Source organism: Mycteria americana, chromosome 1 (assembly GCF_035582795.1).
Source record: "Mycteria americana isolate JAX WOST 10 ecotype Jacksonville Zoo and Gardens chromosome 1, USCA_MyAme_1.0, whole genome shotgun sequence".
Classification (NCBI taxonomy): Eukaryota; Metazoa; Chordata; class Aves; order Ciconiiformes; family Ciconiidae; genus Mycteria; species Mycteria americana.
The window spans coordinates 187786169-187811358 of NC_134365.1; the positions used below are offsets into that span (position 1 = coordinate 187786169).

The 25190-nt window shown below is 48.1% G+C and overlaps 1 protein-coding gene across 1 annotated transcript; it reads left to right on the plus strand.

Annotated features, from left to right (window-relative positions):
- The first annotated feature begins 11974 nt into the window (after positions 1–11974).
- Positions 11975–24989, plus strand: CNMD (chondromodulin). Its single transcript, XM_075491983.1, has 7 exons — positions 11975–12046; positions 12530–12664; positions 15152–15292; positions 17942–18055; positions 20794–20947; positions 22170–22372; positions 24774–24989. The coding sequence occupies exons 1-7, from the start codon at positions 11975–11977 to the stop codon at positions 24987–24989; spliced, it is 1035 nt and encodes a 344-aa protein (XP_075348098.1).
- The last annotated feature ends 201 nt before the right edge of the window (positions 24990–25190 follow it).

The following is a 25190-nucleotide window of genomic DNA, read 5'->3' on the forward strand; positions in this document are numbered from 1 at the left end:
GCTCCATCAGCTCCCACCCAGGATCAGGACTGGGACATGAGACCCCATGAGAGGTGGGGACAGCAGGGCATAGCCGGGCAGGCCAGGGGCTCCCCGGGGCACGGAGAGAAAAGGAAGGAGTGCTCAGCCTGGCCGGGAGCTAGAAGCCAGCTTCCATGCGACTTTCCTTGGGTTTGTGTCCCCAGGAGACATCTCCCGCACCTCCTCAGGGGAAATTTCCACCTTTGAGCTGGAGCAGTGTCTGCAGAAAGAAGTGGGCCAGAAGGCAAATTCCTCTCAAAGTAGTCTGAGAGGGGAAGCCTTGCAAGGGATAAAGCCAAGGCAGGGTCATGCAATCAGGTGAAAAAAGCCCATGTGTTCAAACCCCCCGAGCAGCTAGAAAAACACGGAGGCAATGAGCCACCTGGGCTGGGGAGAGGCACGCAAGGACCCACTGTGGGTCCCCGGCATAAAGCCACCGGCATCCGCTGCCACCATCTCACCCTTGCATCCAGGAAAGCTCCCACCCCTGCTCGGTGGCCTGGGAGCGATGTCAAATAACTGTAGCTGTACAGGATATTTCGGTGATGCTGAAAAGTTAGTCTGCAAGTCTCTCCAGTTTAGGACGTAATTCTAAAGGACATAATTTGAATTAATAAATAAAGCCCTTTAGGGGATCTCATTACACTGTGAAGAGCATTAGCAAAACACAAGTTGTCAATCAGTTTAGCCAATTGACAAGCTAGAAACCAGCCGACGGTCGAAGCTGAGCTAAATCAGCAAAGGAGAAGAGAAATCTCTTCTGGATTTACCTCGGATGAATGACTGTGACAGTGATTTTTTTAAAGAAACAGGCATTAAAACATTCATGGAGAAATTACCAAGTCTCCCCCAAATCACTGAATGAAATTCAGGGGTTGCTCACAGTCTGACAACCGTCCAGCCAGAAAGCACCCATTTATTTTTCATTGCTTGCTGCTTGACAAATTGCTGCATTCACAAAAATTCAGCAAATTAATAAATTGATCCCACTGCTTATCTAATTGCAAAAAGCCAAAAAGTGATTTGAGTAGTGCGATGGTCATTACAAAAATATCCACTGACATTGGAAAATTGAGGGCACAACATTTTTACCTTGGAGGGCAGCTTTATGTAGGCCACCAAGTGCCTTGGGTATTTCTTAGAGTCCTCGAGTTTATTCATGTATTATTTCCTCGGATATTCAGTATATTTTTCCAGCAGGCAAGAAACTGGGGCTTCTGTGTACGAGTTTCATCTGCTCAAAATGTGAAAAAATATAGATCCCCATAGCACATTCTGCTACAGTAGAAGCAAAGTGTAAAAGAAAAATTCCAAATATGTAGATTTAAAAATAAAAACACAGAACTCTTGCCTCCCTAAAAGGGATTTGAAGCAAAAAAATCCTGGGCTACAGATAGGTCTAGACTTTAATTGTCGAGTTGCCTAAGAAGAATTGTTGGCCTGAGGTCATTTTAATCAGGTTGCATGTCAGCTTGCAAAATCTCCAAATTAGCTTACAGCTCCGGGAGAGAAAGATGTTTTTCTTTCTTGAAGAACGCAAACAGATTGTTGTGACATGTTCTCAGTCATCATGACAGATCAGATCCCCGCTTTGCACTGCAAGCCGGGAAAGAAGTCAGCCACTCCTTCGGAGATTTGGGCATCTCCCAGTTTGTCAGAGCTGGGGATGGAGTTTATAGAAATCCTTCTGAAAGTGAGGTTTATATGCAAAGACTCTGATAAAAGAGATTGACCTTAATTGGGAAGCAAGTTTCTTTCGCATTTTTTAACAACCTCCAGGCCTTCCTAGCAGTCTGATGAAAGGGAAGTTGTGAAAAGAAACAATCTCTATTTATGCAGCAGGAACTATCATATCCTGAGCTGCACGGAGAATGACAAGGAACCGACTCATCCTTTTAAAAAAAGGATTAATTTGCCATCTTCTTCCCGAGTTTGTAAAAAGTAAGGCTGGGGGTGGATTTCAAAACAGGCTGAGTACTTTAGTTAGGTTTACGGCAGGCGCTGAGCCTGTGTGAGACTCTGCAGGTTGCTGTGGAGCAGCTGACTTGGGATGGTGTCCCTCCCAAGATGTCCTCACCCTATGTGTCCAGTTTGGTCCCTTGGCTGTAGCACATTTGGATGCTTTTTAGGTTTTTTTAACAGCTCCATGTTCAGTTTTTCATCTGTATCAGCAAATGGCTCCAACGGGATCACAGAGGGAAGAAGAAGCAAGTGGACAGGAGCTGGGGTGGTGGCTTGGTTTCATCTTCATGGACTACCAGAGGGAGAGGCAAGTGCAAATTCATGACAACTGGCTGATAGTGGGACGCATCTCACCTATCTGGTGGCTCCCAAAGGTCTGCATCTGAACTAGTAACCAGCAGTGTCTCGTTCACAGGAAGAGAGGGAAAGAAATAGGTGTCTCCAAATGGCAATTCCTCCGACTTCTAGCTGCTGCCTCTTTCTCTTAACTAGTTCAGGCACCTTATTTAGGGAAAATGAGTCTACCTGTCCCTGGCAGTGGCCAAGGGCTCAGTATTGCCTGCAGCCGGGTGAGGACGCAGGCAGAAGCAGCAGCCCTCCCCTGAGACCCTGGCATGCTGCAAACGTAGGTGCGTGCCTGGGCAGAGATGGACAGATGGACTGCTTTGCCAAAACAGGAGAGGATGTGATGTGCAGCAGGCACTCGTGTGTTTGCCATGGAAGAGCTATCCTGAGTAGTTGACGTTAAGACCCTCAGGCCCTTAAAATTGGATGGGACAAGACAGCGGGGCATCTCTCTATCAGGACAGCCCCGGCAGCAGCAGAAGAGACTGTATTTCCCTGTCCCCACTTTTTCCTTCTGTGATTCTGCAAGCCAAGAGAAGTCACAACCGTATGTCTCTGGGTAGAAGCTGACAGTTTCTTTCTCCCAAAGGCCTCCACATTGACAGCAGAAAAATCTTCATCTTCCCTGTTTGAGGACTTTTTTTTTTTGTTTGTTCCCTGGCTCCTTGCCATCAGCCCTGGTGGGACCCAGGGCAAGGCAGCAGTGCCACGCAACCCATATGTCAGCAAATTGTTAATCCCAAGGGACAGACCCCTGGGGTGAGATTCCCGCTGCAACTTCTCCAATTAGACGGCTTACCTCCTTTTGCCTCTGCTTTAGCCATTTTGGACCTAACATATTTTATTGTTCAGCCTCCTAGTTAAACGGCTGGGAAGCTCTGGATGTAAGCACGCAGAGATTACTGGTTCAATAATAGAGTCGGGCACGTTGGCTTTACTTCGTTTTGCTAATAAAGCTGCAAAATAAAGCTGTTGACTCTTCTTTCATCAGCATCAGCCCCATGAGGCTCTCCCACGTCTCGCCGGGTGATTAGAGCAAAGGGCTGAGAACACGGGTCTGGAGTTCAGCCCTTAATGAGCTGCCCGTTCAGTGTCTTTCACTCGGGGCTCTTGACCTCTTTGCACCTTGGCCAACTCAGCTGTAAAACTGGCTGAAGGGTGGACCTCGTAGAAACCAGCCACCGTGCCCCAGTTGAGCCTCAAGTCCGGGTTTCATGGGTAAACACAAAATAAAAGTCAACAACAATTTGAATCTGCGGTGACCCAGCTCAAATGCCACGAGGACGTCAGGCCTTGCCAGTGTAAACAGCGTCAGTCTCTGGGGTCCCCCATTACAATGTCAGAGCAAATCTAAGTAGTGTCCCTGCGATTTGTGCTGCAGTGAAAAAACCAAGGTGTTGCAGACTCCAGCACAGACAAGGCAACATGGTGCCAGCTCCGGTACCTGGGTACATCAGCACCTGCAGCACCGAGCAGTGCTGGGAAAACCTGGGTGGCATGCACCCACCCAGGTGGGGATGCGGTCCCCCAGCCAGGGAGAGTGGGATCCCCGTTACCCTCTCAATCTCTGAGCTGCGAGGCTGCCCACAGCCTGTCCCTTCTCCAGGAAGGCTCCTCATGGAGAAACCAGCATGAACCGTGCCAAGGACAGGAAAGCCCTAGTGCTCTCTCACACCAAGTCCAAAACACTTCCAACCTGTCCCACAGCCAGGATGGCTGCAGCTGCTGGCACCTCTGTTAGCACTCATTGCTCAGTGTAACAGAAGGAGATGAAAGGAGAAGCTTGTGTCTGGTACAGCTTGTTTGCCGTGTAACACTTTCTAGGTACGATGGGGATGCTGAAGAGAAGTCCTGCCTCAGCCATCTGACCCTGCCCAGCACACACACGTGTCTACTCACACAAAACACAGTGGTTTCTCTCAAAGTTGAGAACAATTGAGAGCTTTTCCCATTTAAATGGGAGGTTGCAGGTCAGACTCGGAGGTGGCATAGAGGAGCCAGAGCTGCCAAGCTGGCACTTAGTGGGGGGGCAGTGAAGAAGGGAGGGGCACCATCCCTTGGGATTTCAGCAGTGTGGGGTCAGCCTTGCACGTGCTGTTTGTCATGGCAGGCTTAGGAAAATGGAGCAAGAAGCTGTTTTCAGGCAGAGCAAGAGCACCTGGGATCCCATCAATCCCATCCTGTGGCAGGGCCATTCGCTCCCACACCTTTTCTTCACCTCCTCATACAGTCCTCCACTGTGCAGCCATGTGGACATGAGACTCTTGATCAGAAAGCTCTTCCTTGGGCATCAACAAGGCTCCCAGATGTACTTTTCCAGATATCTCAACATTATCCCACCTTGCACCATGCAGACATACCCAACCAAGCACATACTTGGAAAGGGCTGAGGTTGAGAACTGTCTTATAAAGCCTTCTCCATACCATGTACCTACCACTTATAACCCCAGCTGCCCTGCGAAGTGCCCTTTAGTGATGGGTGACTTGTAGGTGTGGAAAAGAAGCTGGCATGAGTCGTCTTCTGGAGTTGGGAAGGTGGGTATTTGCACCCACAGGTGCACGGGTGTTTCCACCATACAACGTGCTGGGATTGGTGCGCATGGCTGGGTGTGAGCCCAGACCTTCAGCGTACAACGGAGATCTCTGTTCTGGTGTAAGGAACCTTTTGCTGAGGATTTTCCATCCCTTGAGGAAAATATGCGAACAGCCTTTACATAATTAAACAAATCACATTGCAGGCAAACCCAAACTGATCTTTAAAACGCATTATCCTCAGAAGGTGAGAGAAATGCTCGGTGCTTTACTCCTTCCTCCGACCTCTTCACACATTAACTAATTCATCGCATGAGGGACCACCCAGCTGCATCTCGACCACGGAGCAAAGGCTACGCCAGTCACCTCCGTCTTTAAAACCAGTGTTGCCACAGCTGGGGGCCAGGTTTCTTCAGTGCCAACAAGCGCAGGCAGTGGGGGAACAAAGATCTTTTCATCAGGCCAAGCTTGCATAGAGGACCTCGTCCTTCCCACAGAGCCACTTGCTGGTCTCGGCCGGGAAGGGCGGGCTTCCCTTATGGCAATGAGATGATCTGGGGCAGCTGCAGCCACCTCCTTGCAGGAGGAGGGAGTCAAGTGTGGTCACCACCGGGGACAAGTTTGGCTTTCTGTGGGCAGAGGCAAGGAAATCAGCTACCTTGGGCATCTCCTCTGGGCCACCGAGGCCAGGTATGGTGGAGACCTACAAAGAGAGGAAGGCAGAGCAGCTGCGAGGCGGTTCTCTCCACCTAGCGTAATACTGCAGAACATTTATCTAGCTCTCTGCAAGCTAACTCTTCTTCTTCCCCAAAAACAGCCTGGAGACAAGTCCTTACTGTTTCTGCCAGACTGTGCAAGGACAGGCGAGTAGCTTGAGGCAGCAACCAGAAGGTCTGTCAGCAAGGAGAAAGCCTTGCTGGCGAGGAGCAGGGAAAGGCCAAGTCCCTCCTGAGCCCTCCCCAACATCCCCCCAGCCCAGCAGTGAGGCTGGGCTTTGCCCCTGCGCTCGCAGGACCCCATGGAGGACAAACTGGTGGACAGAGGCCACTGTCACCTCCTCTCCAATTAGTCCAGTTTCCTACGGTGGTGTTTTCCGGCTCCTCAGCTCTCCCCCATGCCGTGCATGGCCCAGAGCAGATGGGATATAACATGTGGAGCTTAAATTATTTGACAGTTCCCCCTTTTGGGATTAGGAAATGCCATGGAAATGGCTGCCTGTGGTGCCACGGGGCAAGCCCTGAGAAACAGGGCTGTGCTGGGGGTCCTGGGGGCAGCCGCGGCTGTTAGCCCCACGGCAGCCAGCTCTTCCCAGGAGCTCGCCATCCCTTCTCCCACCTCACCTGACCTCCAGGTTCATGGGCTGCCATTCCTCCCTCCATCCCTCACTCTTCCAGGCTGTCCAAGGTGAAAAGTCCCCAGCTTTTTTCATGCTATTTTCTCCCCTCAGCAGCCCACACCAGACACGCATGAGGACCCCGCTGCTCCAGGCTTATCAAATCACATCTTTGGGAAAGGAGGTTTGGCCCTAGCCAGGCCAAAGTTATTATCATTGTTGTTGCTAGAGCTTGATTTTGTAAGGAAAGCCATGGAGGGAGGACAGGGAGTGCCCAGAAATTATGATTGCTCTTGGTCCCTCTTTACCCTATCTTTTATCTCTCAGGGAAATATTTATCCAAGCAGTCCATGGCTCCAGTTGAGCCACGCCACTGTCTGCTGGATTTTCCAGCAAGAACTTACTCATTCTCTCCACCGTGTCCCACCCTAAGCACAGAGGTCCTCAGAGGGAATGCAGCTCTCACAGCCTTCAGTGGGGAACAGAGAGGCCCTGGACCACCTTGATGGACGTGTCGTAGTCTCCATGGTCATTTCTGAGGACCAGCAATCTCAAGAAAAGGGATGTGAAGCAACCAAAAAAAAAAAATCAGCGCAGTGCTAAAATTCAGCAGAAGACATGGTGGTTTATTGGTTCTTTCACTCTCCCAAGTTTAGTTTCCTAAATCTGATGTGAGGGAGGTTTTTCTGGAATATTTATTTTTTTTAAGTAGAGATCTGAATCCGGGGGAAGAAGCATTATAGATTGGATCAAAAAAAGTCTGATGTAAGAGGCTAAACGAAAGAACCGAGCGTAGGTGAATAAGGATTAAACTTGCTGGAATCAACCCGTGCAAATGTCTCACAGGGGTAATGGAAGCAAAAAAAAATGTTTAAAGTGTTGTCAGAAGGGTGGGTAAAATATACGTTTCAAAGATTGGATTTGTGAAAAACATTCTGACACTGCAGGCACCTCCAGGACAATCTCATTGGAAATATTCTCTAAAGTCGGGTCATGAAATTATTAGAAGAACAGTGCATTGATCAAAAAAGAGAAATATAGTTGATTCATGGGTGCTTTCGGATGGAGGGGGGGGGGGGAACAAAAAGCCAGGCTCAGTCTTTGCTACAAAGCAAAAAGAAACTTAGCAGATTTCTCATCAAAGTGTAAAGAAGCCTCTGGGAAAGAAACAGATTGATGCTACCAAGTTGTTTAAGATAATAACTACCTCCAAAGCGCAAAGCTGTGGTTGGAGGTTAAGAAAGAAAGTAGCCTATGAGCCATTTACACAGAATAGCTACAAAAGAGACCACTTCGTTAAAGGTAGGAATGAAAGCATGTAATGACAGCTAGTTATTTTATTTTATTCTTTAATTCAAGGAAAACAGAAGGCACAGCCACTAGCTAAATTAAGAAGAATAAGATGAAGACATATGGATAGGTGGGATTCAGCCCTGAGGAAAAACAAATCAGCCTTTAGTGTCCTGGGGTGAGGAAGAGCAAACTGTGATGGGCCATATGTCCTCACCCGACCGCAGGAGAGAAGAGGAAGGATTCGGGATGAGCAACATGCTGGACCAAGCCCGTTCCGGGCCATCCTTTCAAGCGGGGCCAGCTCAGCTGCGCCGTGCTGTCCTGCTGGGGATGCACCCCAAGCAGAGCAAACGGGGATGCCCATCTTCTCCAGAGAGTAGCATCAGAGCAAGAGATATTGCGGGACTTTCCAGGGAGAATTTCACAGCCTACCAGGAAAAACAATGGTTTTGGTGTTTGTTTGAAATTTCACGCGTTGCTGGCCAAAGAAGGGAGGACAGCATCGGCACACCCTGCGCACGGGGCAGGGGGGAGAGGAGGAAAAGCGAGCATCCCAGGGGCACTGCAATGTCCAGGGTCACCGCAGAGACGAGAGCTGTGGTGATGACATACATACATGGTTTTTCATCCTTTGGTATCACTGCCAGCAAGAATCCTTAGAGTTTCTCAAAATCCTGAGGCTGACATGGGTTAAATACCAAAGCCAAGATCTTCTTTTTCTGTAGGACTTTTTCCTCTAAGGACCTTGCTTATTTTGGAGAGACGTCAAGTGGGACCTGAATCAGCACCGAGTTACGGTGCTGCAGACCCATGGAAAAGCAGAGCAGTGAATCAGGTGCCCGGTCTCAGTAGCTCTGACGAATTTCTGTTCAGGCCATCGCGGAGTTCAAATAACTATTTGGGACGCTTAGAAAATGAAGATAAAACGCATAAGGCACCACAAGAGACTTACAGAAAGGCGCACAGCATCACCAAATCCTTCTTATTTTTAATATTTCCATTTCTCCTTCTAAACTTTTTCTTTAAACTGAAAAATAATGAGAAAATGTGCTTCCTTGAGACAAGCCAGTACTATCAGCTAAGCAACCTCACATTCATCATAGCACTCCAAGTACTCTGGAATGCTTTTCAGCCCAGAGGATAATAGTATTAGATGACCAGAAAGGCTGTCCTGTAAAAGACTGTTATTATGATTTCCAGTCTCAGAAGTTGGCTTAATCCAGCTGAGCACACACATGTTATTTAGAGAGGAGACTGAGCTCAGACACTAATATCATCGTCATCTTTATTGCAAATGAAGAATTCAGCCAGTGAAAGGCAAGTCACGTTTTTTTGTCCTAAGCCCTGCAAACACTGGCTGATGCACTTGTCTTTGCGCTCCGCAGCGAGCGTCTGGAGCTGCTGAATGCTGGGCTGCTTGTATGGATTTGCATCTGTCTAAAAAAATCCTGTTTCCTCTCGTCACCTAATCAATCAAACGGCAAAAGATGCGCTCCCTGCACTCTCCAAGGAACACAGATATATGCCCACACAAAAGGCAAAGCATGAGCATAGGGGTTAACTAGAGTGGTAAGCTGCAAACCGTGTAACAGGAACATTTTTTTTCTCTTCTGTCTGCTTGAAATTTCATGCTGCTCTTCCTCTGCCTGTGCAACAACAGAAGAAGAGGCAGCGATGCTCTGAGTTGGGAAAAAAAACCTGGGATTGTTCCCTGCAGGAGAAAAATATGTTTGGAGGATTACTCAGGGGATTTGCACCTTGATTTGAGGAGGAAACGCTGCACAGCTGCTCTCCCAGGGTTTGGGCAGAGCGGCTCCCTCCCGAAGGAGCAGTTCCCCCACCCACACCTGCCCACGCGAGCAGGATGCAGCTCACGCCCCAGCCCGCCCAGGACCGGCAGCCGGGTCCCCATCCCTGGGGACCGGCTTGTGGCTGGCACCATTGCTTGGGACTGCGGGAGCCTGCCCAAGCCAAAACCTGGCAGGGCCACCGCTGCCCCATCGGTAGGGTGGAGGCTCCCGCTAGGGACGAGCCCTCTGACCCCATCCTTCACCTTCCCGGGGGTGATATTGCACTTCACCACACAGCACCTGGGGTGAAGGTACCTCCGCGAATATCCAGCAGGGATGTATTAATTACACCTATTCGTTCTTGCACCGATAGTGCCTTTGTTAACGCTTCTCCTCGACAACGTGCCCTCGGCCGCCCTTTTGCTAGCCAAAATGGTGCAGCCTCCCTGCGTCCTTCCACCTGCATCCTGGGGAAAGGAGCCTTTGGGTGCTCAGATGGGTACCAGCATGGGGGGGCAACTGCTCCCCCACCTCAGTCACAGGGATGCGGCTCAAACGAGCCGAACCCCAGCAAGCAGCAGCTCTCCCCAGGCAAGTGCTCCTTCCCTGGCACGTTTTCCCATGGGAGATGAGCACAAGGCCTTAAAATAAATCTGTCTTTTTAAAGCAGTGATGCTAAATGGAGGTTTGAGATCAAAGGCTGGGATTCTCACATTTTGCCAAGATAGACATATCCATTCACGAGATTTTTGGTGTAACAAAATACTTGCTAATGAAGAGGATCATAATCTTATTATTAGCCCCAACCTACAACACTATGTGATTCGAGAGCGGGCTAGAATATGCCCTCGTTTAGGAAGTTGCACAGTAGGCTTGGCTTTTGAGTTAATGAGCTGCGATTGTGTTTATTTTCAGTGGCAACTATGCCCATCAAATTTTTCTTTTAGGTCTGATCGTTAACGACAGTAATCGACAGGAAGGATGAATTTGAGTTGAAGAGAAGGAAAATGGGGATCGTGTCTCTGGGATTCATCCCCAAGCACGCAGAGGCAAGGTGATCAGCGGGGCCCGAGTTTTGTCCACTTTTCGCGTTGTTGCTTGATGATGGTTTTTAAGCTACTTGGTCACATCAGTGAGGGGATTTAGACATGAGAAATGGCAAAGATTTCTGCAGTTATGGAGTGGGGTGCAGAGGAGAGGCAAGTGTAGGAAATCAACTGCAGGGCCAAACCTGCCTCTTCGGGGCACACAGAGCTGGGATGAGCCGCGGTGGGACAGGGTCGTCGCCTGGCCTCTGCTGTGAAGATCCCAGAAGGTTTAAGACAGGGGGGACATGTCAGTACTGTGCAACAACTGAGCAAAGAGACCTAAACCTGCCAGATAAGCAAAATGGAGAAGAGAGGGGAAGAGAAATGTAAACGGAGATGCATACTCTGAAAACAAATCAGCTATTGCAGAGCTGGTTAGTGTAGGCACTGCTCCGGAGTGAGATGGGGCCCCACGTGCCAGAGTCTCCCCAGTTTAACAGCCCCCTCTCCAGTGCTGTTGCCTGTCTGGGATACTGGAGCTGGGCCACTGAGCAGGCAGGGCAGGCAGGGCAGGCAGGGCAGAGCACAACCCAGCCTGCCCCTTCACGCTCTTTTTGCAGTTGATTTTTTTTTTTTTTCTCTGCTTCCAGCCTTACAAAGGATAGTCTGCTCTGTGTTTGACAATATCAGCCCCAAAGGGGTTGGGGCTGATATTCCCTTACACTATTTATTTTCCAGCGGCGAAGAGTGCACACTTGGGCACAAGCATGTGCGTGTTTGTACAGGCAGGATGTCCATACGGTACATGAAGGAAACACAGACACGGACAGACACACATAGCCAGCTGTAGCCCTGAGTCTAAGCTTCCCAGGTACAATATTAGAACGAGCAAACAGATCCCTTCCAACCCAAATTCCCCTGTGATCCTGCTGTACTTCAGATGCTCAAAAAACATACGAGCAGTATGAGTGATGAGGAAATGGAAGAAATCCCAGGGTACGTCCACTTTAGAGGTCAAGTCGCAAGTTATCCATGGCCTTTTTAAACAAAAAGACGAAATTGCCCCCACTGAGCCTGCGCCAGGCCTGGGCTCGCTGCTTGGTTTCCCAGGCTGTGCCCAGCCGTGCCCGTGGCTCAGGTGGAGCCAGGACTGTTGGCGTGTGCCACGCAGCGAGGTGCTCTGCAGAGCAGTCACCGAACAGCAGCTTGTCGGCTCCAGCGCCTGTGAATTCCTGTGGCGAGCGTAGAAACGCAGTTAAAAAAGCTGTTCTATTTTAAAAGCTGATTTTTACGACGGCCGGCTGTCTGCCGGGGCACCTCTGCTCTCCGCAGTGGCATGCGGGGTTGGGGGTGTCTATCCCTACACCACCCTGACCCCTCCATCTCCAAAGCTGCAGACAAGCCCCGGGGGTGAGGGGGGGACGGGGCTGGGATGGGGGTCACAGCCTCGGGGAGCTCCGACGGCTGCTGGGGCAGCTCCAGCGGCTCGCTGTGCCCAGGCAGGGGGGCGGTCCTGCCCCCCCCGTCGGGGCCGGGGCGGTGCCGCCTCCCCGCCGGCCGGGGCCGGGGCGGGCCGGGGCGGTGCTGCCCCCGTCGGGGCCGGGGCTGGGGCCGGGGCCGGGAGCGGGGCGGCGGCGGAGCCCGTGGCAGCTCTCCCTGTCGCGGCAGCCATGGCAGAGGGCTCCGAGAAGGTGCCCATCGCCCGCGCGGGGCCCGACGATGTGGAGCAGTGCCTGCCCCCCGTGAGTGCTGCCGGGCGGCACCGGGCGGGCCGGGCCGGGCCGGGTCGGGATGAATGGCGACAGAACAGGTCGGGTCGGGATGGGCGGGACGGGACCGAGCGGGTCGGGTCGAGGTCGGGATCGAACAGGTCGGGACGGGACGGGACCGGATGGAATGGGATGGGTCGGGACGGGTCGGGTCGGGTCGGGTCGGGAGGGATGGGATCGGGACCGAATGGATCGTAATGGGGTCGGATCAGGATGGGTCAGGTCGGGTCGGATCAAGATGGGTCGGGTCGGGACCGAAAGGATCGTAATCGGGTGGGATCAGGATGGGTCGGGAGGGATGGGATCAGGACCGAACGGATCGTAATGGGGTCGGATCAGGATGGGTCGGGTCGGGTCGGGACCGAACGGGCCGGGTCAGGTCAGGACCGGGGCGCGGCGGAGCGGGGTCCCTGCCGGCCGGGGTCCTGCCCGCAGCCCGCACCGCGCTCTCCGCAGGCGTACGCGGCGGCGGCGGCGCCCGGGCCGGGGCGGCTGCTGAAGGCGGGGGCCGCGGTGCTGATCGCCGGAGCCCTCCTGCTGCTGGCCGGGGCCATCGGCGCCTTCTACTTCTGGAAAGCCACCGAGCGGCAGGTGAGCGCGGGCGGCCGCCCAGCCTGGAAGCACACCCGCACAGGGAGCAGGGGTTTGAGCCGGTTTCCTGCAAGGAGAGGCACAGGCTGGCAACTTTTCTTGCGAGGTCGATAAAGAGGTCTTTAAGCAGATCTTTATTTTCTCCGTGCTTTAAAAAAAAAAAAAACCAACAAAAAAACAAAAAAACAAAAACCAAACAAACCCAAACCTTAAAAAACAACCCCCTAATCATTATCTTTACTGGCTGTTTGGATGGAGGCTCCTGGAAGCACATTTCTTAAGGAACATGAAACGTATCTTTGAGAGCACAGACGCTACATTGATTTCTGCTCGCAAATCCTCAGCAAACTCAAACCCCAACAGGTCCTCGGGGATTCACATCCTGGGCAAACTCCAGCTCCCAGGACAAAAAAAGCATTGAAACACGTAAATTCCTTTTTCACATCATCTGCATTCTTGGTCCAGATTCTACCTGGACCCTCAAATATGTAATGCTATATTTAACCCACTAATAGGCACCATTATTTCACTCTGGTGGTTTATATGATTGTGCGCACACATCGGCATTTATGGTTAGCAGCTGTAGAACAATTTTTAAAGTCATGTAAGTTCTATTATTTACAGTTTCTGGGGTACATGAAGAATCCTGAACAAAAGTGAGAAGCTGCTGGTCTGTTTAAGAACCAAACTTCAGAGCATTAGAACATGTTTATATATTAACTTTTCTTTGTATTTACACAAGATTGTGGTTTAAAACATATTTTGAAACATGATGGTACGCATTTGAATGTAACTTGCTCCATAAATGCAATTAGTATCTATGAGTTTACTTTGGAAGTTTTGTGCCGCCTCCAGCCACGCGCCACTCCCCGTCAAAGAGAGCCTTGTGCGAATCCCAGCAGCCAGAGCAGAGGTCCCCCTCTGAGATACGCCTGTGCACGTAGGGATAATTCAGATAATCAGAAAGAAAGTACAAGGGTTTACACCAAAAAGGCAGGACACGCTGCTGACCTCCAGGACGTGCTGTAAGAGCCATCTGCTTCTCTAGGCTTTTGAAAAGGGAGAGGGACCCCAATGGGCAGGTAGGCAGGGAGGGGGCACGGCCCACGCAGTTCTGACCGGGCGGGTGCATTTGCAGAGTACAGGACAAAGTTGCCCTTTTTCTATTGCTCCCATCATCTAAATTCTGCTTTGCAAAATGCGTCACATCCATAGTTGTCATTAAGCTTCGAACTTGATCTCCAGGTGAAGACAGTGGGAAAGCTTTGAGTTTGAAGGCAGCTTCGAAAAATAACTCTGAAAGCTACATTTGATTTCCAAATGTTTAGAAAGCAACTGGAAAAAAATACATTTAGGGGCATTCATAATTTAAAAATTGCCTTAAATTTTTTTATTTTTATTTTAAATCTTTAAATTCTCCCGTAATTGACAGGGGTAACAGTCTCAATTCTAGCTCAGCCCCTAGCAGAGGAGACCACGTGCTTTGGTCTGGTTTTCTGGACCACGTTCAACAGGAGTCCTAGACAGTGGAGAATATGGGACTGAATCTGTATAACTAGGGAACCATAAATCTTTAGCACCTTAGACTTTACTGAGCGAAGGTGAGAGAAGAAGAAATTTATCTCTAGCTGTCAGTGTAAATTTTTCATTAAAATGCTGTAAGGCTTTTTTAAGACCCAAAGTAAACTGCTTGTGCAGCACTTTTAGCAGAACTGCACAAGAGCATCGAAAACCCCCTCCACGGATCGTGGTCCTCCAGCAAACACAAACCACACTGCAGCTTTCCTCATTGAAAATAGGATAAGAGCAAATACGCTGACAAGGAAAATACAAGTCTATACAACTTCACATGCAATTTAAACAAAGTTCACATCCATTACAAGCTGAGAAACATGTTCATATTCAAGAGGAACTCATTTTCCTGTGGCTCAGCAGAACATCCCAAGAGATAAATAGGGGTTGGTCTCCTTCAGAGTAGGATGTTTGCTCCTGCTCTCCTTTGGGAATCACGCCAGCATAAGAAGCGATTCCTAAAATATGACCTAGAAGAAGGTTTTTAAGTCAGAATGAGCCTGGATGTGGACTCATCCCACATTGCTTTTGAAGTAAAACTGTCAGTACTAATAGATATGTGTGCAGCCCTGGAGGAGGCACCTTAGGAGGTCTCTAGTCCTACCTGCTGCTCAGAGCAGGGACAGCTGTGGGGTCAGAGAAGGTTGCTCAGGGCTTTATCCAGTTGGGCCTTGAAATCCTCCAAGGATGGAGCCTGCACAACTTCCCTGGGCAACCTGCTCCTCTGCCAGCCTGCCCCGACCGTGAAGTGTTGCAGTAGGGTGGTGGTGATTGTTGGAGGGTTATCAAATACCTACAGAAATAAAAGTTAGGAGCTGAATAGGGATACGACAGTCAGATTGACCCATCGCCTGGTGTAGAAGGAAGGCAATAAGCAATTACTGACATGTGCTACTGCTCTTTTATCGATTCCAGGTGTACAATGTTCACTATACTATGAGCATTAATGGAAAAGTACAAGATGGATCGATGGAAATAGATGCTGGAAACAACTTAGAGACATTCAAAACAGGAAGTGGGAGTGAAGAGGCTGTTGAAGTTCATGATTTTCAGATTGTAAGTACCACCACCCTTGTCTTTCATCTAACATGCTCCAGCGCTGGACTCTAAGGATAGCCTGCCCTGCCCCGACTTCTCTGCCCCACTTGGTCTCAGGTTCCACCCCCCCAACTACCCACACAAACATCTTTGCTCTCCCAGCTTGATTTCACAGCGAGACAGGCAGCCTTCTCCAAAACAAAGTCCCAGTGTGTTTTGGGGATAGGCCATGCCAGGTCCCACTCCGGGAAGCAGTATGGGTTAGGGTGCATCAGGTTTGGCTCCACGTAACACTTTGCATTTTCAAACCATTGAACAGAGCTACAACATCTGCCCTTGGGGTCTTGCTAGAAAAATGTTCTGGCAGGCTATGGCACAGCCCCTGCATGATTTCATATGATTTGAACTGGAAAAACCACCTCCCCCTCCCCAAAACATCACCATTTTAGGAGCATAGGGTCAACACAGTAAGCCAAGCAGACACCAAGGAGAGACCACTCTACAGCACAGGACCCGGGCAGCTTGCTCTGCCCCGAGATCAAGGATGGGAGCTGCTCTCCATGGCTTGGCCTGGGTTCATCCCCAGGGGAGAGGATGGAGACATTTAGCATAGCTTATGCATCCGTGCACCAAACACGGTGCCTGAGCCACTTGGGCTGACAGGAAACACATTTGGGTACCCCAACAACTTGGCTGTGGCTGCTCAGCACAGAGCCTGGACTAACAGATGCCGTATCTCAGCAGAGCTCAGCAGCTCACCTGGAGTGGTTCACGGAGCTGTACCACCTCCGAGCTACTAAAGGCACATCCATATGATGTTGCAGAAACCTATTTAGAGGGCCCAGATCCTGCAATTAATGTTCTCAGGTGCAAAACACTCAACTTCAGAGCTAAGTTCTCTGTAAGTCAAAACAGCACTTAAAATAAAGGCGCTGCTGCCAGGAAGACTTGCCCAGGGCTTCTGGAGCCTCTTGCTGAATCTAGAAAGCTGAGGAAATTCAGCTCCTTGGCTTCTCAGCAAGCACAAACAAATTCATGCCAGGAGACCCAGGACCCCAACTTTCCCGACAACTGTGGCTCAGCCTTTATGAAACTCCTCTTAACATCACCATAGCAACATTATTAGCAGCTGAATAAGAGCACCCACAACAAGCTCTTCTCATTTGCCTTCACCATTCCACATCTGCACAAAAGCATCAGCCCACTGGAGAGATGCTGAATTCACATTGCCTCCGTGCGCGCTGCTGGCAAGCTACCGCCTGTCGCAACCGGGTCAGAAATCAGCTCCCAACACCAGCCAGCTACAGGCACCTCCCAGGGACGGTGCTCACTTCTAATGACAGAGGGCCAGGGACAGGCTCAGCAAGAGCAAAGGGATGCTGCCAGTTGGGGTTTCAGCCAAGAACGCACATAAAGGAGAAGGAAATTGAAGAGATGCGCTTCCAACGGCCAAGTATTTACGTTAGCAGCTTTGGATTGACTGGCACTGCTCGAACGGTTGCATGGTCGGTGAAGACCTGGATTTGGCAGTATTAGGATGCTCCTAGCACACTCAGTGCGCCACAAAGTCTCATTCCCTTGTGCACTCATCCCTGCATCGCCATCCCCTCTCTCACTGCTTTAGAATTAGTCATTTTGTTTTGACGGGTGTCTGTCCAACTGGACGGGACTTGCAGGCACACAGGATGAGACTCAGATGCCTCAGTACCACCCATCTCAAGCTGCACTAGGTGCCTAAGGCATCTGTGGTGCCTGTACGAGGCAGATGAGAGGGGTCATGAAGACACTCATGCTCCCCCTGTCCTGGTAGGTAGAAGCTAAGGCAGAAAACCAGCACACCTCAAATGGCACTAGATAATTATATTTAGGTGGTTGAACAGAGTTTGTACAACCCTATGAAAAAACCAGACATTTTGCCATCTACAATGAGGTATCTAAATTCATAATGTAAAAGAGAGCTCTCATGAGTACCCAAAAACCTACAGCAGAAACATAGAAACTACAGACAAGGTTCCCCTGCCCAAATGTTGGTGCCCACGGTGCTGGCACATAGCTGGCAGATACAACCCTGGACTTGCAGGAGACCTGCAGCCCTCTGGAGCTGCTGGAATACCCTCCTCTTGCTTAAAACTAGGCATCCATGTTTAAGCAACTGCATTTCACCCTCATAGGCCAGACGAAGGAAGACCCACACACAGATTTCTGCACCAAATTCCCCGTCACGAGCTTCCCCTTGCTGTCACAGCCACTTAGGTGTAGGAATTGGACCAAGCTGCCCCCTATTTTTGTAAGTCTGTGTCATAAGGGTACCGCACCGCCAGCTAACACAATTTCAAAGCTGCCTACGTTAGGTGCTAAGTTACGGTTGAAATCGTGTCAACTAATTCCTTAACAGAGCTACTTCAAGTAGCCTACAGCAGCCATGGAAGCGCTTATATAAAACACCCCCATCTTTCAGACATCAAGTGAAAACTTCTAGACCCATTTGACCAAAACCATAACGCTAAAATGATGAGGGAAGCGTGTTTTATTGCATCTGTTTTTAAATAAGATTCAACCTTCAGACTAAAAATTCAGTGGCAATTTCAGCAGAGCTCAAGCACTTTTTCTTGGGGGTGGTGGGGAGCTGGAGGGCTGCGCACAACCCCCTGCCGTCTGCTTTTGCAGGGCATAACTGGAATCCGTTTTGCTGAAGGAGAAAAGTGTTACATCAAAGCTCAGCCAAAAGCTCACGTCCCCGAAGTTGATGCTATGACTAAAGCGAGCCTCTCATCTGAGCTGGTAAGGGGTAATTTTTTTTTTTTTCTTTTAACACAAATCTTTGTATGGAGAGGGACTTAAAGGGGTATTTAAATACCAATAAAAATGACGTACAAAAACCACTGAAGAAGTCATAGAATCATAAAATGGTTTGGGTTGGAAGGGACCTTTGAAGTCATCTAGTCCAACCCCCCTGCAACGAGCAGTCATCTGTGGAGAGTTGAGGGGTCACTGACCGATTGCAAGGGGTCCCTGAAAGGTAAGAAAAGCAAGACTGGTGCCAGAGATGTACTTATTAAGCTGCGTCCAGGGGCGTGCGGGAAGCCAGAGATCAACGTCTAGCAGATCCATCGGAGACCTCAATGACAAGCATATCTGCCTGAGATCAGGCTGTGCACGCACAAGGCTGGAAGGGAGAGCACAGAAGAAGCAGCTGCTTTAGTCAAAGCAAAGAGGGATTGTGGTAGGTCCCAGATTTCTATCAACACTCTTGAGCAGAAGCAGGGACTCCATCACTCCAGGCCTCTGAAACAGTCAATAAAGGGGAATTGTGGAAAACATTATTGTAAACACTCAGCTAACTCAGAAGAAATAATAGTTAAAAAAAAATTAAGAATTTGCCTTCTTAAACTGCATCAGACTCCATTTTAGGACATCATGTTAACTAAATTTCATGGAATCTGCATCGCAACCACCACAAAAGCTGCAGTTGTCACCCAGATACCGCCAAAACCTCTCCGTACCTCACATTTGTAAAAAAGCCTGTAACTTTGGGTACGCAAAGCCTGAGTTTCCCAGAGCTCAGACCCCCAAACCCATTGCTTACACAAGAGTGGCTCCAGCGACTCGAGTTCGGCCGAGCCTGGATGCTGGTAGGGGCTCAGCCACCGGCAGGAGCGCACAGGAGATCCACAACACCTTTCCCTGGGTTTGCTCCGCTCCCGAGAAAATAAAAGCAGAATACAATTAGCTGGGAGAGGCGCACCATTAAGGCTGCGCCTACCTGCAACGGTGCTGTGATTACTGAAAATCTACTTTGAAGAGAAAAAAGGTCTCTCTCAATCCAACCAGCAAGGCACCAGCAATGTTAAAGTCCCCTGAAGTTGGTGGGATTTTCCCCATGATGGAAAAGACATCTTGCCCAAATTCCAGGCAGAGACCTAGATCTTTCCCGTCTTGCCTTATTTTAAAGGCAGGCTGGGCTTCTTGGCTTCATTAGCACTATTGCCTAAAGTCAAGGTTTCAATTTTTCATCTTTTTGTAAGAATAAGTCACAGTCCTGAAGACATTATCCTAAAATAGTCAAAAAGTTGTTTCTAATCTTCTACCTGGCTACAGTAAACCTCTTTCCTTGTCCCGTTTTCTGTGCGTCTTCTCCAAAGATGCATCACCAACACAACCACTGCAATAAATCGTATGCACTGAGGCCAAAAGAGGCAGCCGATTTAGTGCTACCATTGGGACATTAACCTTTCCCTGTTGCTCGACTTTCCAGGTTAGATGTACGACAGGAATGGCAAAGTAGTATTTATTTTTCTAGAGCAAGTCCCCTCTCCGATACACATGTATTTAGGAGAAGCTATGCGTATGCCATTTTCTTACAACACGTATCATAACCAACACTGCCTATAAAAATGGTTGATTAAAATAAGCTTTTATGGATACCCAAACTCTGCCTCCTCACAAGTCAGGATCACCTCAAACAGAAACAAAGGATATTTTTATTTCTGAAAACTAGATTCAGATATTTCTAATGCTGATAAAAGCTTAAGTGGGAGAATATAAATAAAGAACACTTCTCACTAGACAGATTGGATAGTGAACTTAAATGACTTGAGACCTACAAAAGAAATCAATAAACACATTAAAGGAACAGCAACTCAACGGAATAAATTGATCTAGTCAGTTTATATAACAAGTTTTGATGACTTTTATGGAAGCGATTTAGAATTTTAACTTTGAAATCATACTGTTTTTCATGATTCACAAGTTGGTTTTCTTTTAATATTTCACTGTTGCTATAAAATACTTACACATTTTATGTAAAATAATACTTTGAACTAACAACTTTAAAGAATCAATCACTGGCATTTTCCTACATTACTTTGAAGAAATGAACCAAAAACCTGCAGGGTACACTTCAAAAAGGCAGGCTCCTTTAACTCGCACTTCAAGCTTTTGGTCAATTGAATTGCTTTTACCAAACGAGACCTTTAATCAGACCGATCACGTTGACTTAAAACTGGAAGCTGGAGCAGTTCTCAAGCTATAATCCTCTCTAAAACTTTTGAACAAGATTTTTTTTTTCCCCCCTATTGTAAATATAGTTATCTCTTGGGAGTACATTAAATGAGAACAAAGCACGATAAAAGATTAGGGTCTTGTTTTTAGCTGGCGTATTTCATTGCTGCTCTGCTGAAGGTAGTAAATCTTCAGTTTTTACCACCTGAAAATCTGGCGCTTTGGGCTGAAAGATCTCCAACATCTAGTCCTTGTACATGGGGCAAAAGCCTTCCAAGAGGGAGACAGGTGAAATCTTCACCACAGGAAAGCTGACAGAAGTTTTGCCATTCATTTCAGTGATGGCAACCTTTACCCAGGCTTTGGCTCAGTACAATCAGTTCACATCCATGAAATACAAGAATGCTTGGTATTAGCTGCCGCAGATGATTATACAGTTTGATGCTCAAGAATTAACAGCAAGCAGGCACATGACTGTTCACTGAGCTAGCAAAGGATTTATGCTCTTCTATTTGCAGGAAGATGAAATCATGCCTGTGAGATTTGATGAAAACTCCCTTATCTGGGTTGCTGCAGACGAGCCTATCAAGCATAACAGTTTCCTAAGCCCCAAAATTTTAGAGCTTTGTGGGGATCTTCCAATTTTCTGGCTTCGACCAACATATCCCAAAGGTAACACTTCTTGTGTTTGAAAAGTATGTTATCCCTCCCTTCATCTAAACACCTTCCCCCAAATCAGTTTTGCCACCAAGACTTGCACATCAGGGAAACAAGGATCCTTCCCAGCCTGTCTTCCCAAGCCCTCGTGGGTTGGTGCCGAGACTGTGGGTTTGGAGTCCATCCACACTTACCTAGACATTTGGTCTTCCATACCTGCATTTCCTCAGACTAGTTATACAGCCAACACAAGTGACTTGCTGTGAGATGAAGCATTGCCAGAGAGGTCGGCCTCCTTCTACAGAAGGACAAGACAACAGCTTAAACTAGCCTCCAAAATTTTCAGGCAGCTGACACCAGGTAGCAGGAATACTGTACCTGGCCAGTAATTGGGGAACATCAAACTCCTGATCTGGCATAACCTGTCCTGTTTCCCACCTTGCTTCTCCAGAGGATTTCGCTGGAGTGGAGGGACAAGATACTTCAGCTAGGCAACTGGTAGGTGAAGTTTATGAGGTCCTGGAGGTGGTCCTAGAACTGAAGTACTCCTCTCACCCAGAGCCAAGCTTAGCAAGGGTGTCTGGGAGTCACCAGGGAGATAGCAACTTCTCCAGGTAACTTCCAGGCTTGGAAGAAAAGGAGAAGGCTTGAAAAATTTACTCCTCCTTGGTCCAGTTAATATCAGAACACTAAAAGAGGAAAAAAAAATAATTACATTTTAGAGCACCTGTGGATCCAAATTGCCAATATTTTCCATGTTTCTCATGAGCTTTCATATGCCACTGGGCAAAAGAGCAGTATCAAAGCAGTCCAGAAGCTGTTTCCACCAGGCTCACCAGCTGCCCTTGGGAGCAAGGCACCAGTCTGTCACAAAAGCACTTTAAAAAAATTAGATGTATATGACTGGTCTTGCTAGTGCTGGCAACTGCTGCTGAGTTAACATCAGTGACGACACAGTGGGTCAAAAAGCACCTCCTCACACCCGTTGTGCTTCAAGGGGGGGGGAAGGCAATCTCATACCCCTTTGGATTGACACTGGCTGCAGATACAGCAGAGGAAGGCAAGCAGCTCCCATGTGGATGCTCATCAAGTTTGCCACCACAGAATTTCATCTTTCCCTCTGCCTCCCCCTGCCCTTTTTTAATATTTAAGGAAATCACTGAAACCTTAGATAATGTATGGATAAATACAAGGACACACTGAAGATAAGATTATCCTCCCGTGATTATTTTTTCAGATAACCAAAGGAGAGAAATGAAGAGAAACAAACGCCAATCAGAATCAAACTTTGATATGGAAGACTTGGAAGCTGCTACTGAAGAAGTAAATACCAGGTTGCCCACCACACAGCTGACCCAAGAGCTTGATCGCCAGTCTAATGAAACCAGGCCAGTGGGACAAGAAACTGATCAAACACTTAATCCAGACAACCCATATAATGTAAGTATTTGCACTGTTATCTTCTTTCAGATCCCAAGACTGTTGTGGACAGGTAATAACGGTGATGTGGGGTTTGTCCTTTTTTTAATTTGTGCAATCTTTGCCTGTTTAGCTTTTCTCCAAAATTACAGACTTGTGGAACACCTAAGAAGTTCAAAAAAGTCTTCCCTTGTCCTCTTCACCCTCCCTCACCCCAGTTTTCATTAGACTTCCATCTGAATCAAGCACAAGTGCTTGAGGTGGCAAGATTAATGCAAGTTGATGCCAAGTTGCTTTTCAGGGTTCAGGTCCATACGGAAGCAGCACTAGAGAGATCCAACAAGTATAGCACCACCTGAAAACAAACCAAAGCTGCTCTTGATCAGCCAGCTGATCCCCATTATTTACTGACAATGTAAAGAGAGAGTCCAGTAGCTAGAAACATACTTTGCCCTCAAATAGAAATTAGCATCAGAAGTGACTACTACAGAGGAAAGCAGTAGTAGCGCCTGGTTGCAAAGAGATTAGGGTTAGGCCAAATAAATCTGTTTTCTCAGCCTCTTCTCTAGCAGAGTAAATGGCCCTAGTCTAGCAAGCAATTCACAGAGGAGAAACTGTTTAGAGACAGCAACAGTGGGTGGAGGATGACTATCGCAAAACTTGTTCTCGCTCTTCGAGACGAAGCAGCCCACAGAAAGAGCACAGGAGCCGCCCCGATGTCTCCCAACAACTTTGCCGCGCTGCAGGAAAACCGACTGTACAGTAGGCACCTTCCAGTCTACTGCACCAGCGCCAGACAATTTACACCCACCATTTGGTGCAGCAGGAGTAAGTCATTTTAATACAACACTGTCACAAGATAAATGCCTCCTGCTTTGGAAATAAGTCCCAGCTTCGAGTTGACATTTATGCAACAGCAGGAGATCATTATACTGTGACAGCGTTCTGCCGAGTTGACATCCCTTAATTAAACTTAATCACTCCAAATAAAGTGGATCTAAATCGACTCTCTCACGAGGTCAGTAAAACAGCAGCGGCACTGGAATGTAACTTTTCCTCACAGCTACTAACGTGACCGCGTCCACGGGGTCTGAGCTGCCCTGTCTCTGGAGGGCAGCGGCAGAACAACTGCCACAGGTCCGTTCTTCCAGCCAGAGGGCCCCTGGGCCAAATGGAGAAGGTCCAGTCAGATATGGTCACCAGACTTCCCGCAGCCTGCAGAGCGGGATTCACCTTCACTAACAGTTCCTGCGTAGATGCCTACATCCAAGCTTTCTTTAGAGACCGATTCATTCGATTCAAAAGGACCATTAATTATACTGTAGGTCTTTTCTGTAGGATGAAATGAATCCTCCCTAGAGGTATTCCTCTTCACCCTCTATGAGTGGAGTCTGGACAATGAGCTCAGGTCACACTGCAGGTATCCGAATTCAAGGATGATGAATCCTGCCCAAGGAAGGGACACCCTCCCTGCTCTCGGGGCTGGGAACGGGTTGCTGGGGGCCCGAATGACACCAGGCTGTCACTAGTGTCCTGTACAAGTCCAGACAAGAGATGGCACCTTTCTGTGCCTCACATTTTCAGTGTGCTGCTAGTTTTCTGAACGAAAAATGCTCAGGTAAAAAGCTAAGTGTTATTCCGGCATTTGCTCTTTGCTGCTGCCTTTTCTTGAAACACCACCAATTGGAAAATAACAAATGAGTTTCAAAAAGCAGAATATCCAGGTTACTTTTTTCCCAGGAAGGAGGAAAAGAATTTTGAAGGGTGAAGGCAGTAGCAAGAGCCTGCTTTTACGTATTTTATGCATGCCTTGCTCCATGTAACTCTGTATTGTCAGATACAGAACAGGCAGAATTCTCACTGTCCACAATGCACCTAGGTGTGGCGAAGGGGAAAAAAAAGCAGACTGAAAGACACGGGAGAAATATTCAGAAAACTGCAGGGTAATAGCTTACTGAATAGTTTCCTGGGAATGCTGTAAAAAGCATTAAGATACAAAAAATTAAAACAAAACATTAAAAACACAGCATACACTGCAGACATTGTCATTTACATAAAAGACCCAGATAACTGTCTTGAAATCTTTTCCATCACTAATATTTAAAACTTGGGAGTTTACTTCTGCTGGATCTTTACAAGGTCTGTAGAAGAAAAATGAAGTCAGAGCTCCCTGTTGTTTCTTTCTATTTTACACGGGTGATTGCACCAATTCTACACTTCCAGCAAACAGAGCAAGACAGAAGAAAAATAATAAATAAATAAATAAAGCAAGATGCATGGGTCAGTTAGTGGGAGTTTTGGTAACTTCAACGGGACCACGATTGCAGTTTTTACCCTTTGTAGGGTTAACAAGATCATAGGTATATTCTACATTCTCCGAGAACAAGGGCACTGGGATGACATTTAATATTTTACATTTCAGCAACTGGAAGGTGAAGGGATGGCTTTTGACCCCATGCTGGATCACCTAGGCGTGTGCTGCATTGAATGCAGACGAAGTTACACACAGTGCCAGAGAATTTGCGAGCCTCTCATGGGCTACTACCCATGGCCTTACAACTACCAAGGCTGTCGTACCGCCTGCCGAATCATCATGCCCTGCAGCTGGTGGGTTGCTCGTATCATGGGTGTTGTGTGAGAAAAAGCAATCAGAGCCTTGACAAAATAAGCAGAAATGCAATGACGACAAACTGGTAAAAGACTACAACCAAAGCAGCAGTACCAATCCTGGCTTTTAAATCAAAGCGTGTGTTACTGCACCAAAAGCAAGGTCAGATATTCTAACTGTAAATAAAAATCTTAAGTTAATATTCCATTAGCTTTACAAATGACAAGGGTA